Source organism: Crocodylus porosus, unplaced genomic scaffold, assembly GCF_001723895.1.
Source record: "Crocodylus porosus isolate Cpor-Errol unplaced genomic scaffold, CroPor_comp1, whole genome shotgun sequence".
Lineage (NCBI taxonomy): Eukaryota > Metazoa > Chordata > Crocodylia > Crocodylidae > Crocodylus > Crocodylus porosus.
This window is the reverse complement of record NW_017728912.1, coordinates 19,263,580-19,289,108: the sequence shown is the minus strand read 5'-3', so window position 1 is coordinate 19,289,108 and position 25,529 is coordinate 19,263,580. Positions and strand designations below refer to the sequence as shown.

General features: G+C 42.5%; 1 protein-coding gene across 3 annotated transcripts in view; it reads right to left on the bottom strand.

Moving 5' to 3' along the window:
• Nucleotides 1-4,660: 4,660 nt before the first annotated feature.
• The window catches only part of ELOVL6 (ELOVL fatty acid elongase 6), a 135,721-nt gene continuing 114,852 nt past the window's right edge, over nt 4,661-25,529 (bottom strand). For all 3 annotated transcript variants that reach the window (XM_019534100.1, XM_019534102.1, XM_019534103.1), the window contains 2 exons: nt 19,544-19,695; nt 4,661-11,321 (listed from right to left, as the gene is read on the bottom strand). In XM_019534100.1, the coding sequence (XP_019389645.1) occupies nt 10,897-11,321; nt 19,544-19,695 (577 nt within the window). In that variant the 3' untranslated portion in view covers nt 4,661-10,896. The remainder of the gene's footprint in view (nt 11,322-19,543; nt 19,696-25,529) is intronic.

Sequence of the window (25,529 nt, the reverse complement as noted above, 5' to 3'; positions counted from 1 at the left end):
AAGTAAATGGAAAAGATGTGTGCTTAATTTTCAAAGAAAGTGTGGCAGTGTTCAAGAAATACAATTTGAACCAGGATTTTAAGAGAAATCACGAATCTAAATATAAGAACTTGTCTGCCAAAGAAAAAACAAAGAAAGCTGTGGAGATGGTTGCTCAAAAATGCAGAAAAAGCAAAGTTTTTTTCACAAAACTTTCAGTGGCACAGGATGGAATTATGCGAACAAGCTACTTGATTCCACACAAAATCACCAAGAACAGTAAACCATTGTCTGAAAGAGAATTTACAAAAGAATGTATGGTTGACTCTGCTACAATTTTGTGCCCAGACAAGAAAAAACAGCTCGAGAACATTTGCTTGTCAGTGTGAACTATTGTGAGACATGCTGAGGGTATCTCTGAGAAACTGGACCTGCAGTTGAAAAGGCAGGCAAAACATTTCTCTTATTTTGGAGGCAGTAAATCAAAGTTTGTCAAAATTAGGAGTGGAATGGAAAAAATTGGCTAATGTGACCACTGAAGGAAGTCCAAATCTGAGAGGCAAACATGCTAGATTGCTGAAAATAATTCAAGACCAAGTTGAAGAAACAAATCCAAAACAGACAATTATTTTTCTACATTGCATTATTCATCAAGAGGTCCCCAAGTGGTCTAAAACTAAGTACTGTATTGGACACAGTTATGCAAGTGGTCAACTACATTTGAGTGAGAGGATTAAACCACAGGCAATTTGTAATTCTGTTTGAGGAATCTGAATCTGCTCACACAGATGTTCTGTATCATACCAACATAAGATGGCTTAGTTTCGGAAACATTTTGAAAACTGCATGGGAACTGAAAGCTGAGATTGGCTTCTTTCTGAACATGAAAAAAAACGATTAAGATTTCCAACAGCCGAATGATGTGGATTGGCTCTCTGATTTTACATTTGCTGTTGATATCATTGGCCACATGAACAGATTGAATTACAGACTAAGGGAAGGGGCTTCTTACTCATGAATTGCATTTTAGTGTCAAGTCATTTATAGTGAATCATAGAAAATTAGGGTTGGAAGGGACCTCAGAAGGTCATTTAATCCAACCCTCTGCTCAAAGCAAGACCACCCCCAGCTAGATCAATCCAGGAAGGCCTTTGTCGAGCCTTGAAAATCTCCAAGGATGGAGATTTCACCAACTCTCTAGGTCAGTGGTTTCCAAACTTTTTTGATCGCGCACTCCTATCAGTAAAAGATGTTTGAGCACACCCCCCCAATATATGTATATTTATATAAATATAAATAGAAGTTCTAATATTTTCTTCCTGCACCCCAATGGATTGTCTTGTGCACCCCCTGGGGTGTGTGCACCCCACTTTGGAGATGACTGCTCTAGGTAATGCTTTCCAGTGCTTCACTACCCTCCTAGTGAGAATGCTTTTCCTAATATACAACCTAAACTTTCCTTGCTTCAACTTGAGATCATTGCTCCTTTTTCTGTCATCTGTCACCACTGAGAATGGTTTAGCTCCATCCTCTTTGGAATCCCCCTTCAGGTAGTTAAAGGATGCTATCAATTCCCTGCTCAGTCTTCTCTTCTGCAAACTAAATAAATCCAGTTCTCTCAGCCTCTCCTCAGAAATCATGTGCCCCAGCCCCCTAACCATATGTGTTGCAGGGGACCCAACACTGAACACAGTATTCCAGATTTGGCCTTGCTAATACAGAATAGAGGGAATAATAATTTCCCTTAATCTTCTGGCAACATTCCTACTAATGCAGTCCAGTATGCTGTTAACCTCCTTGGAAACAAGGGCACACTGTTGACTCATATTCAGCTTATTGTCCACTGTAACCCTCAGGCCCTTTTCTGCAGACCTGCTGTTTAGCTAGTTGGTCCCAAGCCTGTAGTGGTGCACGGGATTGTTCTATACCAAGGGCAGGACTCTGCATTTGCCCTTATTGAATTTCATGAGATTTCTTTTGATCCAGCCATGTAATTTGTCAAGGTCACTCTGAATCCTAGCCTTGCCCTCCAGTGTACCCATTACCCCCCCCAGGTTGGTGTCATCCACGAACTTGCTTAGGGTGCATCCCACCTTCCAGATTGTTAATGAAAATATTGAACAAAAATGGCCCCAGGACTGTCCCCTGGGACACTTGACTTGAGACTGGCTGTGAACTAGACCTCAAGCTGTTGAACATTACCTGTTGAGCCCGATGATCCAGCCAGCCGTCTATCCACCTTACAGTCCATTCATCTAACCCATACTTCCTTATCTTGCTTGCAAGAATGCTGTGGGAGATTGTATCAAAAGCCTTACTAACATCAATATATATCATGACCGCTGCTTTCCCCCCATCTACAGAGCCAGTCTTCTTATAGAAGGCAATCAGATTGGTCAGGTATGACTTGCCTTTGCTGAATTCATGCTGATTGTTCCTGATTACTTTCTTCTCTCTCTGTCTCTCTCTCTTTTCACTTTGGAAGTTACTCCTTTTCTCCCATCAGATAGGAAATAAAGAGCTCACCCATTTTCCTATGTTGCAGTAGACTACTGTTTGTGATCAAAATGTGAAAAAATACACATCATCACTGCGCAACTTGCATACTGAATTTTCTCACCAATTCAAGGATTTGTTGAATGATAGAAAATGACCTGTTTTTGGTCTCCTCACCTTCCACATTTGATGTTAACAATGCTCCATGTGACCTCCAACTAAGAGCTTATTGACTTGCAATGTAATTCATTGCTTGTGGAACAATTTAAATCAGTGCCACTTCCTAGGTTTTACACCTGTCTCAATGAATAGAACTTTCCAAAGATCATGGCTCAGAAGATACTTGTGCTGTTTGACTCAACATACATGTGAGCAAACATTTTCTATGGTGAAATTTGAGTAAATCAAAACATAGATCTTTGACTGATGACCACTTTGCAGCAGTGGTCCGCATTGCAACAAAGGAGATGTGGCTGACTTCGGGCATTTGTACACTTATTTATGTTGTAGTGTCAGGCACAGCATTTGTATAAACAGTGAAATGTGCATCGTGCTGAGAAAATGGCGGTGGTGTGCCTTGAACTAAAACACATTGAAGGTGTGTGAGTTCAAAAGCACACTGCTACGTTCTCAGCACTGGTGCGCATTTTGCCATTTATACATGCAACACAGTGCCGGGCATGTCAGCTTGCATGCGGAGCAGACTCAATTAATTGAGTCTGCTTTGATGCACTGGATCTCCGGCACGTCAGAGCAGGCAAATGTATGTGTATAAATGCCCTTTGATTCTCTGGTTAATGCACATCAGAAGCTTCATTCTTCCCACTGAATTTCTTTGTTTTTCTTTAACCCAATCTTCAATACACAAGAGTAAGACTGTTTTGAGCTATTATGCAATTGCCTGTATATGCACTACTCAAAAACCCCCCAAAAGAAATCAGGTCAAAATTTATTTTTTGAAATAAAATTAAAATATTTTAAAGTAGAGGTGTGATTTTTAGCAAATGATTTGTTCTTTATCTGTAATTTGTGAAAATGATATCTTTGTCATTAATTTTATGTATGTAGTCCTCAACAGCTCACCAAATGTGTTAAGTGTCTGTCCAGCTAAAATAATTGCCCGCCCCTATTATAAACACAAGGTTGTTTTGAGTGGTGTAAAAAAAATGGCCTGGGAACCCTGAATACTTTGTCTGGGCTTAAGGGCTATTATATTCATGCCTGTACTATGCCTGCAAATGACCTGGCTAGCACTGTTTATCAGCTGGTCACAAATGTTAGTGCCTAGGTTTGTTTGTGGACAATAAACCTGGCTGAGTTTTTGATCATAAGAATTGAGGCCTGTGGTCTCCTTCTTGGAGTAACAAGCTCATTAGGGACGTGGCATCGCAGACTGCATCTTGACAGACCATACCTAACCCCCGAACAACACTGTCAGAATCAGAGAACACGTTCTGGGCTCTGTTCCTGCCTCTGTCATGGACTTGCTGTGTGACCACAGACATATGTCATTTCACTGCTTTGGGCCGTGTTCCCCTTCTGTGAAATGGGGGTGATAATACTTATCTTCCTTTGTCAAGTGTTTTGATGGTTGGGGATGAGAACCACTATACAAGAGCCCAGTATGATTCTATTCCAATAAAGTAATACTTTCTTGTTATAGGAAGAATAGAGCAAGTTTGGTACTGGTGTTTATTGATTTACTGTAGACGGCAAATGTAGAGGCATACATAAAACACTTCATTTGATATTTGGTTCAAAGGAACACTTAAAATGGGAAATGTAGTTTCAAATGTAGCTGCTGTGAGGAACAGTAGCTGTGGGCTAGCAGTTCCAGTCTGAAGAAAAGGAATGTGTAAAGGTCAAAGGAATAACATGGAGAATGGCCTACAGGGACCTGGGAAGCTGTTGTGCAAATTGATGGCTAAGGAAGATGGTTCAAGAATTTTTGGGGCAAATGGAAATTGGAAGAGCTATATATAGAAAGGAGAGACATCCCACTGATAAATGCTATGGAGAAGCTACTGTGATTGTTTGATAGCAAAGGTCTCTTGAGTTCCTCAAGTGACTGATGCTATCCAGGCATCCCTCCCCACTCCCCTTGTCAGTCAGAGCAACCTGAACACGGTAACAGTTTTTCTAAAGTTCCAATAAAAAGATAATAACTTCAAAAAAGGGTCCTAACTAGAAAATAATTAAATTTATTAATACATTGAAAAAGATCACACAAACACATACCTGCACATACATGAATAGAGACACAGTGGTCCTGTATGCGTTCATGAATAGATATATAAAATGATGGTAGAAGTGTGGTATGAGGTGAGATATACAGTAGGAATATTACAGTCTGATGGGCAGAGAATTGCCTTTATCTCCTCAAAACCACACATGATATAGCAAATTATTACACCTAAGAGATAATTATGTGTATAAAGGAAAAAAAACCCACAGAAATATGTTTTATTTTGAACCAAAAGTTAAAATTTTATTTTCAATATCAATATACCAAAAAAAATAAAAATAAAAAGTTCCTTTTATGTAGTGAAATAGCCATTTTAAAATGGTAAAATAAAGATATATCTCATTCTAGTCTCTCCTAGTTTTTGTACACATATTTAATTTTATCTGAATAGAAATCTAACTTGCATTTTAAGACTCCAAGAAGCCTAAAGCATGTGGTGAGTCAGTCAGTGTTGTGTTTTTCAGCAGATGGACTAATTTGAAACTGTCCAAGACTAGGAAAAAGCGAGACTTTTCAGGAATGCTATCATGTCAGGGGAATGCTGTTTCATATCCAAAAGGAAGGAGGGTCTAAATCACATCGCCTACTAGGAAAAAGCAGCATTCCATTGAGCTAGATTGATGTTCCAGGAAAGGTCTCCAAAACTGATCTAATCTAGTTTGGGTAGCTGGTTTTCTTGAATCCTACACATGGTTTTGGCTCCCATAGAAAAACGCGATTAGCAAGGAACTGATCCTGCAGTTGGTCCCATATGGGCAGAAACCTCAGTGTCTGTGCCTTCGTTGACTTCAGTGGAGTCCTGGATGGGCACGGGAATGGCTACAGGATTAGAGCCTTGTAATATATGTTGTTTTTATGTACATTAATTGAATTTAAAGTATAGAAAAATACTGAAGATTTTTCCTTTCAAAGATTGCACGGGTGTGTCTCAGGGTAACGTGGCTAAGGACTATTTTCAGGGCCTGGGAGTATAAAGCAAGTTCATTGCACAATAAATACAACAGAATTTAGGTCTTTCATGACATTGTAGAAGTAGACTCTAATGGCTGAAATGAAAGCCAGTGAAGTCAATGAACTTGTTTCTACTGACTTCAGTAGGCACTGGATCAGGCCCTGAATGTCTGAGGTACAGATTATGCTAAAGAAAGGGTTCATCATCCATTAAAAAATTTTCTCCATCAGAGCTATCTTATTAATAATGAACATGAAGCATACTTATTTAAATGTTCATGTAAACATATACTTTTATAACTGGGTTTGAAAAACGGGATAGAAAACAAATAACTGATTGGTTTTGATATATTATATTGCACTAACATACTGTATCTGGCACTTGCTCACAGAGGCTGATTTTTTTCATCATCGTCATCATTTAGGTATGTGCTCTGTTACATAAATCCAGTTATCTGAATACCGGATAAATTTGGCTCACTCCCGTATTTGTTAATTCAAACTCAACGGGTTCATTAAGAGTTTACTTTATGAGAGTGAAGGAGCATACTGAAATCAAGTCTTCAAGGTCACAATCTGTCAAACTATTTCTTTATAAATATAATCACAGAACAATTCTGAAACTCTCATACACTTGATTACAAGCAGGGAAACAGCTGTGTGATTAACTGTACAACCAAAGGCTGGAAGCATGATTTCACTAGTCATGATAGTGGGAATTGTAAGATACAACCTCCCTTCGTTATATGTCTATCTGGAAAAGTTCAAAATTTAAAAGTCAGCTTTTTTTTTTTTTTAGGATGCTAGATGTAAAAGCTTATTGGCATGTAAACAGGTTTTACCAGGAAATACTAACTCCTGGAAAATGAGATAATTTCCCTTGTTTTTACTGTGAAGTGTAATAATATGATTTTTCTATGGTGTTTACTCATTGCCGTTATTTCATTTGCACAGTTGTGTCTTTATCACGTAACCTAGATACTTTGTTAGTTCACTGTGACATTTTACTGGTAGGCAGCCTGTGAGTGATCCTTCTTTGCATCCAGTCACTCTTATGTGCACCAAGAGAAATCAGACACGTATCATTTGTGACTGTGATTTATGAACATTGGTAAGCATGGGTTATTTCCTCAAAGGTAAAACTTAGGAGCCTTCAGAATGACCCTACTTTTTGACATTTTATTAATCAAGTGAAAATCTTTTCTTTAAATAGTCACTAAGCAGTAGAGATGTTGAGCCAGAACTTTGCTCTTAGCTGCATGAGTATGAATTGAAATCATTGCAGCAAAATTATCCTGGATTCATACCTGTGTGAGGCAGATTATGGGTATGCTATGCTATTGGTATGTTATTATGAATAAAGCAAGGTAGTGAATTTAGCAAGCAATACCTACTTTATGGCAAATGCCTGTGTACACACTGTTAATCCATAGCTAATATAAACTGGTTTATCCCACTTTCATGGAGAGGGAAGCTGTCTGATATTTACAGGGTGTATTCATACACTGGCAGTTGCTGCAGAGTAGTTAAATGCACTATAAGTTTTCATACTAACTTGTTTTGAGGACATGTACATGGAGAATGTTGCCCCAGTAAACTGTAACTTCCTTGACTTTAATAAGCCAAATTAATCCAATAAACAATTTTATCATCTCTCGTGATTTTATTGCAGGTCCCATAGTATTTGGTGTTTTTCTTAAAGTCTGAACTCTTTAAGTCACATGAACACAGCAGAATTTCTCCATACTTTTTAAAAGTAAGTTTCTGGCCTTCATGGCAGTGAACAAAAGAAGATGACATGCACTTCAAATTCTGAAACTACAGACACAAAGAAAACCCACATGGATTTATAAAGCTAATGGCATTTTAGGGCCTAACTTAAATGTTAAGTACCTGAAGTAAGGTGGCTTTACATGCCAGGACTAACCCGATCTCAATATGTTTAACTTTGATGCTGTATAGTTGGTGGGGTCTCTGAATCTAAAGTATGCATATTTATTAAATAAAAATGTAACATGGGTGATTTTATTCCTTTAAATTCATTTATCAGAATCGACTATAGTAAAAACGTCACCAGTAAAATCTTATGGTCTACTACAGCAGTATAATAGGACAGAAATAAATAAGTCTCTGGTGTGCCAGCTGAAAAAGTAAACTGCAGTTTTCATTTCAGTATTATAGTCCATTTTCTCTGATTTGCTACCAAAAATCTCACGTTTCTCATTTTGCAATCCCTTATTCACACAATTTTTTTAATCTGAGTAGACTTACGTGAAAACTCCTCTACTGCTCAAGTATTCCCATTGACCTCCATAGGTGAACAGAACTCCTAAATTAAGCTGTTGCAGGAAAATTACTGCATTTAGAATGATTTTCCATGCAAATGGTAGAACTCAGTGGGAATTTCCTAGAGGAGCAAGGTACTATTCAATGGTGGAATTCTGGTTCCACTGAGGTCAATGCCAAAGCTCCCAGAATTGCATCTAGTATCAGAGTACTGCAATCTGGCCCTACATATTTAAGTGCTGTATTAATTTGTTTCTATCTTGACAAATAAAAACATGATATGTAAAATACTGTAAGTTGTTTGGAAATACTGCTTGTTAAAAAAACTAATGTTTCATCCTTAAGTTGCACCCTCAAGCTCAGTCTAAAAAATCTTTATCTACCTATGGGAATCCCAGTTTATTTGTAATATTTGTTGGGTATTTAAATAATAAACATAAAGCTTCAAATAACTGAAAATGAATACTGTTTTCCCCACTGAGCAGATATTGGGTGAAATCCTGCCCCACTCAAGTCAATGGCAAACCTCCCATTGACATCTGTGAGGCCAATGTTCACTCTTAATTTCAAGACAAGTGTGGATCACTTTCATCTCCTTTTTGTTCATTTCAGTCCCTGCAAAAAGAGACACAGAACTGGCAATGGCACAATGGTGGGCTGTTTACTGATGCTTCTGTTCTGATTTTATTCAACTGTAATTTTTCCTTCTGCATTTTTAATTAGTTTACTTCAGTTATTGCTGCCTTTAAATAGGGCAAAATTAAGCAGGAAAAAGAGTCTTATTGCACATTATACTTCTCTGCTCCCAAAGCTGTAAAATAAATGGGTCACACATGTAACTGGGGGGTTTGTCTAATATTTCCATTTATATAGCAGTTCTATAATTTAATAGTACATTTTGCTGTTTGTTTTGTGTCCCATAAAATAATGCCAGAACATCAATAACTTAAATACCCCAAATGTTTTTCCTGCCTGTTACAGTTGTGATTCAGCCCACGCGGGCTTTTTGATTCTTTTTGAGACCATTCATGTTAATGTGGAATGTAACTTTATTTTTTTTCTTTTGTATATGATTAGACATGGAAAGCCCTTGTCATCTCTAACAGGATACTCAAGCAGCTCCGTTTCATGAATGACAGCACAATTAAAGCTAAAATAATAATAAGAAACCCCCTTTGTACTGCACAATCTCAAATTAAAGCAAGAAAGGTAATGACAATCTTTTGCGTAAGCCAGAAAATGTGATTCTCTGCCAATGGGCTTTTTTTTTAAATTTTGTTGACAACTCACATAACGTGTATATGGGTGTAGTTATAGGTTGTGTGTATATCCTATGCAGCACAGCAGCCCCTATTCTGTTGATCTAGGTCTTCTAATTGCTTAGTTAAACTATCTAACTGATACAATTTAGAATACTACATTTAACACATTTAACATCAAGTTTACATACTTGCTTTTTTGAAATACAAGGAACTTTTACACATTTTATTTGGCTTTGTAAAGACTGAAATATTACAGATAATGCAATCTACTTTTCTCTGAAAGTGTATGGCTCTTATCAACTAACTCTCTGCGGTTCAGAGTGAAATACTTTGTTTCTCATAACTGTAGCTAACTTGAGAATCAGATATCTTCTGAAGTGGTCAGTAGGATGCTACAGTACAGATTCTACAGATCTCTTTAATTAAGGATAATTCTCTCTGGACATTAGAGTTAAGCTGTTGCAGCAAAATTATGCCATTTAGACTGATTTTTCTACACAAATCTAAAAAATCCCCAAATTCCAAGTATGTTTTTGTTGTAGTATCTCCACGTGACCAGAGGAGGGCACTTTAAACATCTTTGCACTGCTCATAAAGCAAATGCAGAAGCACAGTGTTACCCAATGTCACATACAGTCCTGCAGAACACTATGATGGTTGCAGATATTCCTTCTGAAATTCACAGAAATATGACATATGCGCTGTGTAATTTATATAGAGATTTCAGCTCTCCCTAATTCTTTGGGTTTTCTCATCTTTTCTAATTTACTTCACTCACAGTTCTACTACTGCATAATTTCAGATAATTTTAAAAAGCAGATTAGGGAGTTCTCTTTTTCTAGGCCCTGTACATTTCTCTGTTATTAACCTCAGGTCATTTAACAAAGCTCGATTGATTTAACCCTCTAGGTCTAATTCTGCTGTGGAAATTACTTTCCTTTGATCAAAAATGCACTTGAAAAATGCACTGAGTACTGCAGCAGTGCATCTCATGATATTGAAATCTTGTAAAAGTACTGCTCCTCTCTGCCTGCTGAAAGGGTTGATTTTTGTGTACCAGATCTGCATGTCCTGCACAGTACACAGTGGAGAAATCATACCTCAGCATTTCCATTCGCTGCTTCAATAGTGTTCACCCACTTTCCATAACAGACATTCAATATATCCTTTCAATTTTCACATTTTGGCTAAAGATGCCAACCCCTTAGTAAAAAGTTATTAATTTTGCAACATTACTGGTATCATAGACAAAACCTATTTGTCTCCTCTCTGCTTTGTTTTGTTCAAGTTTAATACTGAAAAAGATTAGAAAGGATATAGAAATAACTCATTTTTAATAAAAGTCTCCTCGTCCATCCTTGGGAAACACAATGCTTATTTAATGTGTTTTTCACAATGTTATTCTCCCTTGCTTCTATTTATTTCTTTTTTCTTTTTTTTGAGAGCAGACAGGTACAAGAAAGAAGATGTCTTTCATCAGCAGTCCTTTGAGAAGGGGTAAAATTCAGTGAGTCCTCACCATGATAGGATCATGAACTTACTGGGTTAAACCAAGCTAACCTTCCCTAAGCTGCTGAGTTTTAGCTGCACCGTACATGTGTTTCCTTGTGCCATTTTTTTTTTTACTTTTGTTTTTCTTGATGACCCTGAGCTATGGCTTCCATCTTGTTTCTATCACTAGTCAGCCTTCCTTGCTTTCCTGGTTTTGCCAATGTAGGCCTCAAAGAAGAAATGGCAGAATAGCACAAAATAGCTGAGGTACATGAGAGAAGACCAGATGATGTTCTGAACATGGGAATGACACTGGCCCTGTTGCATCCAGGAGAAGACCAGGTAATTAACTACACAGCCAATCAACATCTGAGTGATCTGCGATAAGGTGATGAACATGGCAATCTTGCGTGAAACTCTGAAGCCAGCAGCCCGCAAGGCGTAGTAAGAGTACATGACTGCGTGCACGCCATAGTTCATTGTCATGAACCAGCCACCGCCAGCCACCATGTCCTTATAAGAGTACCAAGAATAAAGCAGCACGGTAATATGGTGGTACCAGTGTAGGAAGATGAGCTTCTGTTTTCTAAGAATAATGAATATTGTATCTCCTGTAAGAAAGAGGGAAAAATCAGAAATGAATCCAATTATTTTGTAATTCTTGTATTCTGCAAGGTTTCTCTCCCTCCAATATTGTGGGAGGTCATTTAGGTGGCAGTAATTTGAAACACAGAACAAACCTTAAGATCGCAATACCTGTGACCTGTAAGGGTTTAGAACCTGTACTTTATTCTAGATCTAGATTGTCCCAAAACCAAAACCTCAAGATCAAGCAGTCTCTGCTGTGTTGGTGTGTTTAAAATCAATACAGGATGCAAATTCTGACATGGGCAAGTGCTATTTGAAAATTCTAGTGCTTTGTTCAGAGGCATTTTTGTGCGTGAGGTAGTTTGTGAAAATCTGTCATAAGCAGCATGTATTTTAACAATGTGTTTGCTTGTCGAGCGTGTGAATGGCCAGTTTTTTGGTGCCACTGACTACAAGACAATGAAATTTAAACAGACAGCAGACAACCATGTTTATGGAACCATATATTCATTATAAGTAAAACCCAACTGTAATATTGTCCTTGAGGTTCTGATGTATAGATTCAAACCAACATTTATAAATCCTGTGTTTTTAATGTTAGGCCTCTAAATCCCCATTTCAGGCCTACAAATAAAAGCAGCCTAATTTCTAGAGATACTGAGCTGTCCCAGCTCCATTCAAAATTAATAAGAGGTGTAAATGCTCAGTATCTTTCATTTAGGTGCTTAAATGTGCATTTAGGCTACCAAATTTTGACCCTCAAGTTTGAAAATTTCAGCTAAAGAAGACGCATATCTTTTATTATGGGATCTTGGCACAGAGGTCTTAACAAATACAGTAAAAATGTTCTCTATATGACTCCTCCTCTTCTTTATGTGTACTGGATAGTGGTGTTAGATAAAGATGAGACCAGAATTATGCTTAATGGAATTACTCTGGGTGAAAGAATTTTTCCATTGGATTCAATCATCTGTGGTACTGAGTGTCAATTTAAACATGAACAGGAAGGACTACATTAAGAAATTTACAAAAGTTCTTTATTTGTAGCCATTAGGAAATTAGTGACTTGTGCATGACTACAGAGTATTTGTATTAAAAACATGAAGCTTGAGCAAACCCCTTCTTATACAAGGGGTGCGTTTCGAAAGTGATCAGAAGATGATTACACAAAGGCCACTGAAGAAAACCTTTTAAGGGAGACTGTAAAGTTAGGTTTCCCTTTGAAACAAACAGGATTTATGAAGGTAAGTGTCAGTGGGACTGTAACAAGACTAACTATCATCATTAAGCAACACATGATATGAACAGAGGCCAAGGTTTTCAAAAAGTCAAATGATTTGGGATTCTTCATTTATTTGGTCATCTAACTGGAACCCTTTAAATGGGCTCAGTCTTCAGAGGGGCAGATGCCCAGTTCTCTCTGAAAATAAGGCCCAATTCAGGCATTTCAGTTTGTGTACTGAAAATATTGAGGCAGCTGAATCACTTAATCATAACTGAAAATCCAGGCTGCAGCTTCTGCTGGATCTTCATTCAAAATTCAAATATAAAGTGTTAGTTTGAAAAGTTCCTCTGACCTGTGTCTGCCATCTGGTATTTCTATGCAAGTCTTGTTTGATTAAAAGTAGCAAATAATGGAAGCCTTACAAGACAGATGATTTTTTGACTGTTTCTGGCCCAAGAGTCTGAATGTCTCAAGGGAGATTCTGTTCTCATGATGTGTGTTTTCGGGGACTCTAATAAATAAATAGTGTTCTAAGGACCCAGACATATTCCATTTTTACGTTTGTAACTCGCTTTTACACAGGTCTCACAAAGAGCAGACACACGGGCTAAATACAGACAGTCAGAAGGCCCAAGGTGGAGTCAATCCAATCTTTGCAGGCTTCTCTAAGTTGCATAGATTGGACTAAAAACAAATGTAACTCACGTTCAGACTTCGCTTGGCCAAGGAAGGCAGAAGCCTGAACTGGTGAGGCCAGAAGGTGGAGGGTGCTGGAGCCTGCCTTCCAGCCTGCCGTCCATTGCTGAACCCAGGGGAGGGAGGCCATCCCTGACTGGCTGCCTGACACATGTCCCTCAACCCCTGCTGTTTCCCACACCCATCCCAGTACTGGGACCCCTGAGTTGGGGTCTGCCCACATGAGGCCTGCCCTGGCTCAGGTCTGGCCAGCAGTGGGAATCCCTGTGTCCAGAGTGATTCAACCTAGGCGCAGGGTCAGCTACTCAGCCACACCACCTACCAGTCCCTGATCTTCAAGGGGAAGGGAGGAGTCCTTCATCCTGGTGCTGAGCTGGGGTCTGCCCATGTGGGGACAGCCCCACATCTCAGGGGGGGTTTCCCACCAGTCAGGCTGTTTCTGAACCAGGCATAGCAGGCAGCAGTAGTGGAGGGGAGTGGGGGAGCTGGGAAGAACAAGGTGGCTTCCCCTTCTGCTGAACCAGGGTCTGGCAAGCAGGTTCAGGGGAGAAGAACAAGGCAGACTCCCCCTCTGCCAAGCCGGGGTCCAACCAGCAGATCAAGCAGGAGGGGATGGGGGAGGAACACGGGGTCTTCCCTACTGCCAGCTCCTGCCTGGTCTGCTGGCTGGACATCTTGTCAGAATGGCTGTGTGGTCTGGCTGACGTCAGCTAGGCACTGGGCTGGAGCAGGAAGTGTGAGCCGAGTTTCAAGCTGCCTTTCTGCGAGGGGCGGAGGGGAGGCAGTGCTAACAGGGTGCAACATGGCATCCTGGTATGCTGGAGGACGGTGATCTAAGTTGAGTCAGGAGGGAATCTGATACTGATGTTTAATAGACTGGTCTAACCTAAACTGATTAAATCTGATACTATATGCATCCAGGTCTACCTTAAATCAGTTTCTGACATTTTGAAACAGGTCTATGTGCACTGAACTTCTGTTCTGTTACAGGTTTAGACTGGTTTCCAATCACTTATACTGGGTTTATGTGTAATATCTGTCCCTAGCCATGAGATTCAGCCCTACACCAGTAAAACGTATATGTACCCACAGAGAAATCAAGAGTAAAATTACTCCAGTATGAATGTACTCTAAAATAGCTGCATGTCTGCTTGCTCTGGATATAGTGTAAATTATTTCAGTGTACAAAACTAACGACTGTTACACTGATGTAAACATAACATGTAGCCAAACACTACATTACCTCTATGAATATCCAGCAGCAACATTTATGTTAATGGGGTCACTCTGGACTGACTAGTGTACCTGAGGATATGGACAAATATACTTTTGTAACTGCTTCAGTAAGGAATGGGAGCTGCAGCTTGGGAGTGTGTAGCAGCTGGTATATTGTGTCTGAATGTGCCTGTAGTGATACAAGTGAGCTAAATCACCCTGTGTCCTTGGATGAAGCAGGATTAAAGTTGGCCTCATTTTGTGACACTTATATCACTACAGGCTCCTGCACATGTAATATATACTGTATAACAACTGCTGCCCAGTCTAGAGCTTCAGCTTTCCCTTCTGAAGCAACTACAGGTGTCCAAACTAAGTGCACAGTTCAGCCTGGCAAGTTCAAATTGCTTGAATAAGCACTTAAATGTTGGTATTTATACATATTAAACTGAGTCTCCTGGACCTTTTGAGTTCATCTCCTGTCATTCAAAATACTACTGTCTATCCAACCTAACCACTGGAAGTAGTACAGCTGTGAGCACCACCTAGTCTTAGAAAACTGGACTAGTTAGAAATATTTCACATCTTTTTTCTGCAAATGTTCTTGCTACAACTATAGAAAAGCAAGTTATATTCCTTCTTCCTGTTACTGTTTCTTTTCTTTCCTCCTCCTGCTGGTCCCCACTGTATCAATCAATTTGATCTTTTCTTGTTTATTTATAGGTATGCCATGCATTTCTTTCAATTACAGACAGTAATTTATAAGGAAAAAAGGAGCCAGGCTTGATTCTGAGGCTAAATCTGTTACTATATGGAGATCCCTTTGAAAATCCAAATCATGAAAATCAGTGTGGGGTGGAACTGGAACTGTGCCGTGCCATCCATCCTAAGTCTGTAGTAAACCATCCGTACTCTGCCTCATTAGGCGCAGGAATGCTGAGTCAGGAGTGCTGAGTCACATTTCCATAAGTAATCACAGGACCCATTTAGTAAAGATCTAGACTTCCAGCAGATGTTTCCCCGTTTTAACAAAGCCATAATTCCATAGTCCTGATGTCATTTATACAGCAAGAAACCAAACATACCGACACCTCAAGATGATTGGTGTCTCTCTTTTCTGTTTCTGCTGATAAATTGCTGTAACTGACTGAATCAAGCTCTCTGCTGAAAAAGGGCCTATTCTTTCTGTTCACTTGCACACACTGAATTTTGCAGCCCTATGAGGTTTGAGTAAACTGCATACTCAGAAATGAACACTGGAGGGCTGCTGAATCATTCTTGCCTTCTGCCATTAAAAAAAAATCCTTTCATACAATAAGCCTAGAATCAGCAAACAAGTAGGTTGGATAATAAACCAACTGGCAAATATTGTTGTTTATAGCCTTACAAAAATTGCTGAAGAGAAAACAGTTTACCAAATCTGCAACAAATAGGAGGGTGGGTGGAAGAACTGGTGATGTTATGGAATTTTTTTTTAACTGGAAGAGACAGACTACCAGGGCCTCTGGTGCTTTGTGGGAAAATACATTGTTTGTAATTTTACACCTACACAATTAAGGGAAAGTAAAACAGAACAGGTATCGAATGTGACATGATAAAACATGCCCTTGGAGCCACCTTTCATTTTTTTATAAAATGTAGGATGAGCAATGAGGTGGGTAGTTCTCTTAACGCTGTATGTAATCACTGGAGGCTTGTAAGAGATCCTTGTTCAGTTCGACTGTGAATTCTTTATATAAGGTTGCCTGTCAGAGAAGCTGAGATCATATGGAGAACCCTAGTTTATGGCTCTATTCTGGGCCCAGGATTTGTCCCCATGAAATGGGCCAAACCTTTAAAATAAACAAAAGGAATGTACATTTCTCTTGGTATCAATAATCAATCCAACAACAATTTGGTTGTTTTTGGGAAACTGAACTACAAAGCTAAAGAAGGACCCTCTATGCCTTGTGATCCTAGTTGCAATACACATTTGCATACAGATTTCTTTCTGCTGTGGAGCCCTGGTAACAAAAGTGGCAGATTCATGTTTGCTGTGGATACTCAAATAGAGAGGAACACACATCACCCACAAAGTGGTGAGTTAAATCAGGTTTTCTTGACTCAGTAGCTAACATGTAAGATATTATCTAAGGTTGTATGCTTCAGAAGCACTAGCTGCCCAGAATCTGAAGACAAAAAAAAATAATTTCTCTTTTATTTCAGGGTGGACCTTTTATTCCCTAGTTCTTACAGATTCTAACTGGCTGGCTAGTGTTGGGATATTTAGGTTTCATCACAGCCAGTGTTTGAGCACAGGGATTAATGTGATAATGTAACTTGGGGCTGTACAAATTCTGGGTAGCTAGGGACTACATGTAGTATGGGCTGTATGCTGTGGGAAGTGCCCCTAGGACTTCCCTCCTCACTCTGAGCACAGCCCAGCTCCTGATTACTGCATCCACATACCCTTCAGGTGCCACTGAACAGCCCACCCTGCAGTGGGGGCAGCATGGCTCCCCCCTATCCTACAACATGAAGCATTCCTACCCTGCTCCCAGCTGCACATGTTATATAGGCAGCTCACCTGCAGCACAGATAGCCTGATTCCTTCATTTGTGGAGCACGCAGTGCTCACAACCCATCACTCTCCCTCGCCACATGTATAGCCAGATCTGTTCCTGTTGCACTGGCCCAGGAGACCTGGCGGTGGGAACCAAAAGCTGGAGGAGGGAGAGGGAGCCTGGACATCTTGCCCCTGCCATCCCAATTGTGAAGGGTGGAGTGGCTGGCATGCAGAGGGCAGTGGGCTGCATAGTAATCCTTCCTTGATCACATGTGGTCCGCAGGCTGCCAGTTGGGCAGCTCTGAGGGTACTGCAATTCTCTCCAAGATTGCTCATGAGTGTTGGCAGGGTGATATCCCAAAGATTTTTCACTGGTTTAGCTCTGGGTCTGAAGCAGAGGGCACATTTGGAAATGTCCCAGAGGGATGTGCTGCCACCATGGTGTACACATACCCGTAATTGCTTAGTGGCAGTCTCTGTAATAGTGAGCTGGTGGTCTTGGTTTGGTCACTGGATCCCAGATCCTCCAACAGATTGAGGAGTTAAACTAACTCCTGTCAAAATAAATAGGAGTTTGGTGTTTAAGTGCCTATGACAATCTGGGCTTAGGTGCCTGTATCTCTCAAGTCACAAACATTAACTAGCACGTTATCTGCTATCCCAGTAAAGAGGTGAAGTGCTGAGAAAAGAAAGCAGTGGATCGATGGGATCGATCTCCACTATATCTGGGGCATAATATCAAGGTGGCACATGGAAGTTTACATTGCCGCTGACTGTCCTGTATCTGGGGAAGCACTTCCTATTCAGGGCTGCCAATCTGGCAGTATTAAGCTGTGCTAAATTCACTTTCAAAAATAAAACTGAGAGATGAAGAGAAAGGCTCCACTCTTTTGCTGGATACTTTGATTTGCTGTCAATACTCTGGTAGGTAAAACCTCTAGTTAAGGCAGAGGTTCTCAACCTTTTTAAACTTGAGTCATCCTTCATTGGACTCGGGAATCCCTTCATTAGATTTGAGGTACCCTTCCATAATTTTTGCAAACTGAGTGGTATCCAATTTCAAAAGCTAATTTATACATTGCTTGCTTCCTTGCAGTGGGGACAGGGCAGTGGCAAGCATGGTCCTGGAGGATTGGTAAGCATGGTCCTGTGCTTATCTGCTTATCTCATACCTCATTTATCTCCTCACACCTCTGTCACACCTCAGAGGGTCTCACACAACCCCAGGATGCCATAGCACACTGGTTGAGAATCACTGAGTTGAGATTTTTTTATCTTACCAGAAGGGAATAGAGGTGAAATAGTGAATCCTATAATAAGCTAAGTAAAAGCCAATATAATTTACCTTGATTTGATACTCTTACTCCACTGCCTACATTTTCCCTGGCATTAGTTTGCTTGCCTCTACTTAGCAAAGAAACGAGGTAACTCTCTTACTTCCACTATCAGATATTAATAATGACTAGGGACAATCAAGCCTTAGTCTGGGTGCATGGAGAAGTGGTTAGGGAGACAAGAGCAGAATAGGTTTGCTCAGCCTCTAAGGTGTTTCCGCACGAGCATGGATGTTTGGTTCCCCAGGGACAAGTAGCAGCGGTACACCTTGTGCCGACGCTAGTTGTCCCAAGGGAGTGCCTGTGCCATGTACCCTCTGGTGTGCCAGGTGGGGTAGGAAAAGCTGAGGCCAGCACTTTATTGGCCCCTGCAGCTTTATCTGGGATTTTGGGGGTCTCCTGGGGCAGCGGCAGCGGTAATCCTGCCACTTGGAGCCTGGCCGGCAGCTGGAATGTGGCTCCGGCCAGCCAGGCTCCGGTTCTGAGTGGCGCATGCTGCCTCCGCATGTGCCGCTCTGCTTTTTTTTCCTCCACAGGTTTTTTTGACCCCTGCATATCCAGAGGTCAACCCCCCACTCCTGCACTGCTCCCTTGCAACACAGAGAACAGTTGAATGTGTGGTATGCGCTGCTGCAGACGTGTCTATAGTGCCACATACTGCATGGCCATGCTCGTCTGGACCTGGCCTAAGTGGCCAAGATCCCCAGGGCTGGGGGAATACAGAGAGGCTCTTTGCTTCCTCCTAGATGGGACAAGGACAGGCAGGACCATGAGTCTGCCTATGTTACTCACTGGTCCAAGGACTAGGTGCAGCACTCCAGGGAATGGGACAACCTATTTGTCCTCCCCCCCATTCATGTGCACTGGGTTGCTAAGTAAATGGGGAATTCCTGAATCCCCCCACCCTGCTCTTTTTTTACTGATTCCCTACTCAGCACTGCAGCAAATGCCACATTATGACCTACAGGCACGAGTAAAGTGTGCTAAAATTAAGGTGAACTGATCTCAGGGGGCTGAAAATTGTCTGGTGGTTCATCTTTTCTTTGTTTTAATATTAGTTCAGTTATAATGAAACTTTGAGACTGAGGAATATGGGAATTTTGGTTTGGATTTTTTTTTACAAGACACAAAAGCAGTTTTCAGCAGCACTGAGACCTCCTGCATGCTTTCCGCACAAACTCTTTTGCTATAAATATGCACATTAAGCAAAAAAGGAGAGAAGGCACTCACCTAGTTCGGGTGCTTTGCTTAGCACAAATGCATAAGCCCAGAATTTGCTGACAGGTCCATTGTAAAAACTCTGGTCACAAACTGACTGCTTCAGCCCTTTGGTCATCAAAATGTACAGCATATAAGCACCAGTTCGAAGAGCACCGAATATACTTCAGAATAGAAAAAAAAATGAAGAACATTCAGTAGTTACTTGGCAGCTACACTTAATAATTTCAAATCATTACATGAAAGGAACAGGAATGAAGATTTTGGGACTGACTGTTGATATCACTGAGCCAGAGTTAAAATCAGAGTAACTCCAGTGCTATTGACTTCAAGGAAGTTATTCTTAATTTACACTAGTGCAATCCCAAGGAGAATTTAGGCTGTTTTCTTTCTAACTTAAACTGAGAGTTTGGAGCAGTAACATCATATCCTTTTCTCAGCCCTAGGGAAACATTGCTGCATCTGACAGGGGTTGTTTGGAAACATTGCCTTCACCTCTGATACAACAACCTGCTGAGTTCTGATCTTGATGCTTGGGAAACTACAATGCCCACAAGAAATGAGTTAATAAACAATAACATCATTCCAAGCTAATCCCTTCTCCAGGGTTCTCAAATGTGTTTTGTCATCTGTCTTTTTTTGCCTCAGTCTTGCAATAAACTAGATGGAGACAGACTTCTATCCCCAAACAGAACATCACTGACTTCTGATGGGAACTTAATTCTAAGATTTTTGGTACATTTATTTCGTTCATTTTGTGCCTTATACACTACCTGGCACATTGTTTGCTCTTAGGAAGTCATTGGCAGTAAACGATTTGACAAGGTAGCACTAGCTGAATTCATTTTATGAGGCACAAAATCATGCTCATTTCCTTAAACCCATTTGAAGAGCAAAGTATGTTGTGTTCTGTAAACAAAATACATTAGAGGGATTTAATTAGTATCACTGGTAAAATATCTTGTTTTGTAGAACCTCGGATGTACAGGTGTCACCACAGGGACAGCTGAATGGATATTAGTCTCAACTTTCCAACCCCTAGCTATTGGTTTGGTGAGCAGAGGGATGAAAAAGTCCAAACTGCAGGTTCATAACACTCCATGCTGAGAAGCTAATTGAAGAGAGAGCGTTTCAATGCTTCTTTCTCACTAGTAAATCACACTGACAATAGAGTTGCCTTGGTGAAGGAAGCTCAGTTACCTTGCTACTTAAGTGCAAGAGCATTTTTCTCATACTGTTTAACTGCATGGCTTTGCTGATGCTCTGGGAGCCTTGATGAACTTTAACAAGCAGCGTGAAGAAAGTTAAGAGGAAGTAAGACCTAGATTCCCTGGGGTGCAGAATATCACCTTGCATCAGAAGTGCTCCATCACTAAGCTGTGTACACATGTTCAAATAACCTTGGAAAAGTCTCCTGAATTTGTTTTCCTGGCAGATAAACTTAAACAGAGATACCTGAACAGATGTTCGCATGCTGACCTGCTGTGCAGATACGGGTCTTCTGTGCATGCATCTCAGTTTGCACTGCAGACTCCCTGCCAACAGATGACCACAATAAACAGGGCAGCCCTGATTGGCTGTCCCAGACTGCCTACAGCAAAATGAGGGGATTGTGAGGGGCTCTTTGCTTGGCTGAAGCAGTAAAGTCCAGCCTAAGTGACACTCTTCCTGGACCTATGTGGGGGGTTGGAAGCAAAGCACGCTGGGATGCTGGAGGACTGTTGCAGCTTCTCTCAGAAGGTATGTGTACAGAAGTTCTCCTGGGAGTGATTTAACCCTGGTTATCTTTAGTTTTGTTTGTTTTTCTCCCCCTGGAGCAGCCATTTTTGCTCTGGGAGAAAAATCCTGAATGCTTATGATTTCTCCTGGGAGACCAACTCTCCCAGGAGAAAGTGAATGTTTCTATGTGGCCTAAGTCTAATCCCTTACTTTATTACTTTCCCGATCCCAGCCTCGTATCAGAGTGTCCCATCACTTTTCTCCCTCTCAGTCTGAAGTCACCATACTACATCCCTCAGGAAGTGCCTTAGTCATAGCACCCCTAACCCATACCTCCCGTGTCATAATGCTTCCTATGACTACAGTGTATTAAGAGGGATGAAATGATGCAAGTGACACTATCCAGATGAAGTATTAATCTTCATTTTGTATGTGAACTAGTTTAAATAAGATGCAGAGATTTTACATGTAGGGTAATTAATTCTTGTGACAGTTTACTATGGGTATGGTGGATTTTCAATGTTTACATTGTAAGGGGCGTGTCCAGATGAGTTCACACATGCCTCCTGCCCCGCTTCAAACCCTTTTGAGTTGGGGCAAGAGGCACATTCAGGAATGAAAATAACGTTCCCCGTGCTGCAAGTTTGCAGTGTGGGAAAGAAATTAGACCCAGGGATATCAAGCACTAGTAAGGGGTTGGGAGGCTGGAGGAGGGGGGAAGGGACCATGGGGGGGACCCCTGCTGGCCCCACCCACTCCCCCAGCCCCCCCATATCCTTGCCCTGCCCCTCCCCATGCCAGCTCCCCCAGTCCCTGCCCAGCCCCTCACCCTGCTAGCCCCCCAGACCCCCCTGATCCCTGCCGAGCCAGGTCCTGCTGCCCTCGGGGCCCCTCTGCTTCTGGGCCGGGCCCAGGGTGACAGGACCTGGCGTGGTGCACGGGACCCACCCACTGGGTCCTGCCCAGCCCTGGGGCTGCCACAGGGACACCGAGGACAGCAGGGCCCAGCAGGCACATGGCCCCCCCATGCTGTGCCAGGTCCTGCTGCCCTGGGCCCGGTCTGGCCGGGTGGCACAGGGGCCCTGAGGGTGGCACAGTTGGGCCCGGCACACGGGAACCACTTGCTGTGCCCGGTCCTGCCACCAAGGGCCTGACCCAGCCAGGCAGCAGAGGGACTCCAGGACCAGCTGGACCCAGGTGGGCCCAGCACACAGTCCCCGCATGCTGCACTGGGTCCTGCCACCAAAGGCCCAGCCTGGCCTGGTGGCAGGGGGGCCCTGAGGGCAGCAGGTCCTGCCACCAAGGGCCCAGCCCAGCCCAGCAGCAGAGGCCCCAGGACCTGGCTGAGCCTGGCATGCAGTGCCCATGTGCGGCGCCACGTCCTGCCAGCAAGGGCCCGGCCAGGCTGGGCAGCAGATGGTCCCCATGGCTGGCAGAACCCGGCTGAGCCCAGCACGTGCCGCACCGGGTTTTGCCACCATGGCTTAAAGCACCCAACTCCTGCTGCTGCGGCTAAAGGTAAGTTAAAGATCCAGAGGAAGCTGGGGCCCTGTGGGTGAGGGGCATTCCATCTGTTGTGGGGGGGATGCAACCTGTGGGGGCCAGGGGATCCACCCTTCTTGAGAAGCCCCCCCATGAGGTCCCCCACACCCACAGTCCCCCCAGCAATCACCCCACACCTACCCACACTCCAACCCACATCCCTCCACATACACACACCTGCCTTCCCCCACATCCCTTCCCACCCCCTTCCTGCAAACACCACATCCCCCCATCACACACCCATCATGTGCGAAGAAAACCAAAAGTACACAACAACTTACACAGGTATTTAGAATTTATTTTATCATGACGATAGAGACACTGGAAGGCTTCCACATTGCTTTAACATTGTAAATATACCAATAAAGCATTGCCCATCTGATTGCTGTCTCTCTCTCTCTAGATATATATATATATATATGTGCGTGTGTCTATAGAGTGGTCTTTTGTATTAATTGTGGAAAAAACATGGATTTTGGGGTATTTTTTAAAAATGGATTTGGAAGTCCAGCTGGCACAGGGGGTAGTGTCCCCAGGTACCAAGTGATCAAGAAGCTCTGGAGAGTGAGTAGCCCTCAGGTGCTTGCCAGGGCAGGTTTTTGTACTGCTGGGGCCAGGACAGGACAGCTTTTTATAAGGCTGGGGACAGCAAAGGTGCTGGCCCCAGGCTCTAGCTCCCCCTGGCTGCAGATCCGGGAGGAGACAGGCAGGGTCATTTTGCCCCAAGTGGCACAATTTGCTCCACAAAAAAGTGCATGTCCGAGCACATGCCAAAAGCCCCGGGTCAAATTTGCACTGCTTCTATTTGAGCTGCTGCAAGCTTATGTGCTTGCATGTGTGGACACGCCCAAGGTTTCTAAAGCTGTGCTATAGCTCAAAACAGACTTCTGGCATTGAGGCAGTAATTATGAAGATAGAGGTGATATGAAAGAATTCAACTTGGATGATCACAATCAGTAGCATAACTGGGGGGGCAGGGGGCGAGGGGTGGCACTGGGGCAGTAGCCATGCAGCTGCTCTGCTATGCCTCTGATCATAATGGTCCCCTTAATGGCCTTAACATATATGAATCTAGGCCTTTATACATTTGTATACAGTATCTAGATTTCTAGGCCTACAGAATTAAAAAGTACAGTGCCCCTGGCTACCATATACAGCACTATACAGTACCTTTGTAATGTGCATGAATGTGGTTTTCTAGCTCCTCTGTGTTGGCCTCTCTGCTGTTTTACCTGTGAAAGTAATGAGATGTTGCTTTCTAATTCCTGCAGTGAGGTTTTCATGCTATGATGAGTGAGGTCTGTTTATTCTATTAGTATATAGAACATACACAAATTGTTTAATGCATTATTTCTTCTAATATTCTACCCACTTTTAAGTGTCATGCTATTGATATTATTTATGAGTATGGTGGCAGTGGCCAGGAACTTGTCTTTATCATGGAGCAGCACCTATTTTTTCTGCTAGATGCTATGGTGGCAGTGGCCAGGAACTTGTCCTTATCATGGAGCAACACCTATTTTTTCTGCTAGATGCTATGCAAACACAAAATAAAGTGATCATTTCTATATATTAGAAATAGTAGTAGTATCCTTAGCATTTAGATGTTCTCTACTTTCTCTCTATTATGTAGGGTGGCTTTTATTTACAACCTTTTTTCCAGCACGCTTTTCTTGTGTTTCTCTGGTGATGGCTTTTCACATGGCTTTTGATAGAGCTCGACTTACTTCATCCTTATAAAAGCCATTTTGGAATTGGATATTACTTGTATCTTTTCTTCTTTCAGCTGGTGAGTACTTTTAACTCCCATTATGCTTTTCTCATTTTTCATTTATTCATTCTTGTTCTCATTGGAGCTGAAGGCTTCCTGCACAAATAAATACCACAGGCCAGCTGGGACAGGCTTTTGTTTTTGGATGGGGAGAGGAAGGAAGGGGAAGAGGTGGATGCAAAGCAAAGTTCATGGAATCAGGCACAAAATGTACTAGAAGTACAATACCAAGCAATCTATTACTTGGTGGGCAAAATACGGCTCTCTTGGCCCTGCCCAGCCCAGGCGCAGGGGGCAGCCTGGGCCATGGCACGTGCGTCCTGCTGCCCCTGGGTTCACAGCAGTACTGAGGTGGTGTGGTGGTTGGACTCTGCTTGCTGGTAGTCCCAGCAGCAGCAGCTCCTACCACCAGACCTTGCCCTGCTGCCCAGGCACTCTGGCCCATCTGCCCTGTACCTACCACCGGGGGTAATGGATGGAGCAGGCAGGTGTGGTCTCCATGGACTCTGGCCCAGGACCTGCATAGGCTGGACATGTTCGGCCAGGCAGATGGTGTAGGGCTGTGGGCATCCGGGAGCGGGATGGGCAGCCAAGACTGGGGCAGGGATCTTGGGGTGGTGACAGTGCAGGGCTACTGCCCACATATCCCTGTAATGGGTGCTAGTTCCATGGGCAGCAGTGTGCCAGGAGCAGATCATGGCTCTGCCCCAGGCCCCAACCACACGCTGTCACTGCCCCCAGATCCCAGCCCTGGCCCCGCCCCCCTGTCCTCTTCTTAGCCACCACTTCCCAGCCACCGTCCACTCCACTGAGTGCACCCTGCCTACGCAGGTCCAAGGCTGGTTTCCATGGAGACTCCAGGGCTGGGGCCAGGATCACCAGGTGGTGCCAGGCCCCATGGCATAGTCACTTAGGGAGTTTTGGTAAGCTGTTGTGGGAGGAGAGAGGGGGCGTGGTAAGGGACCA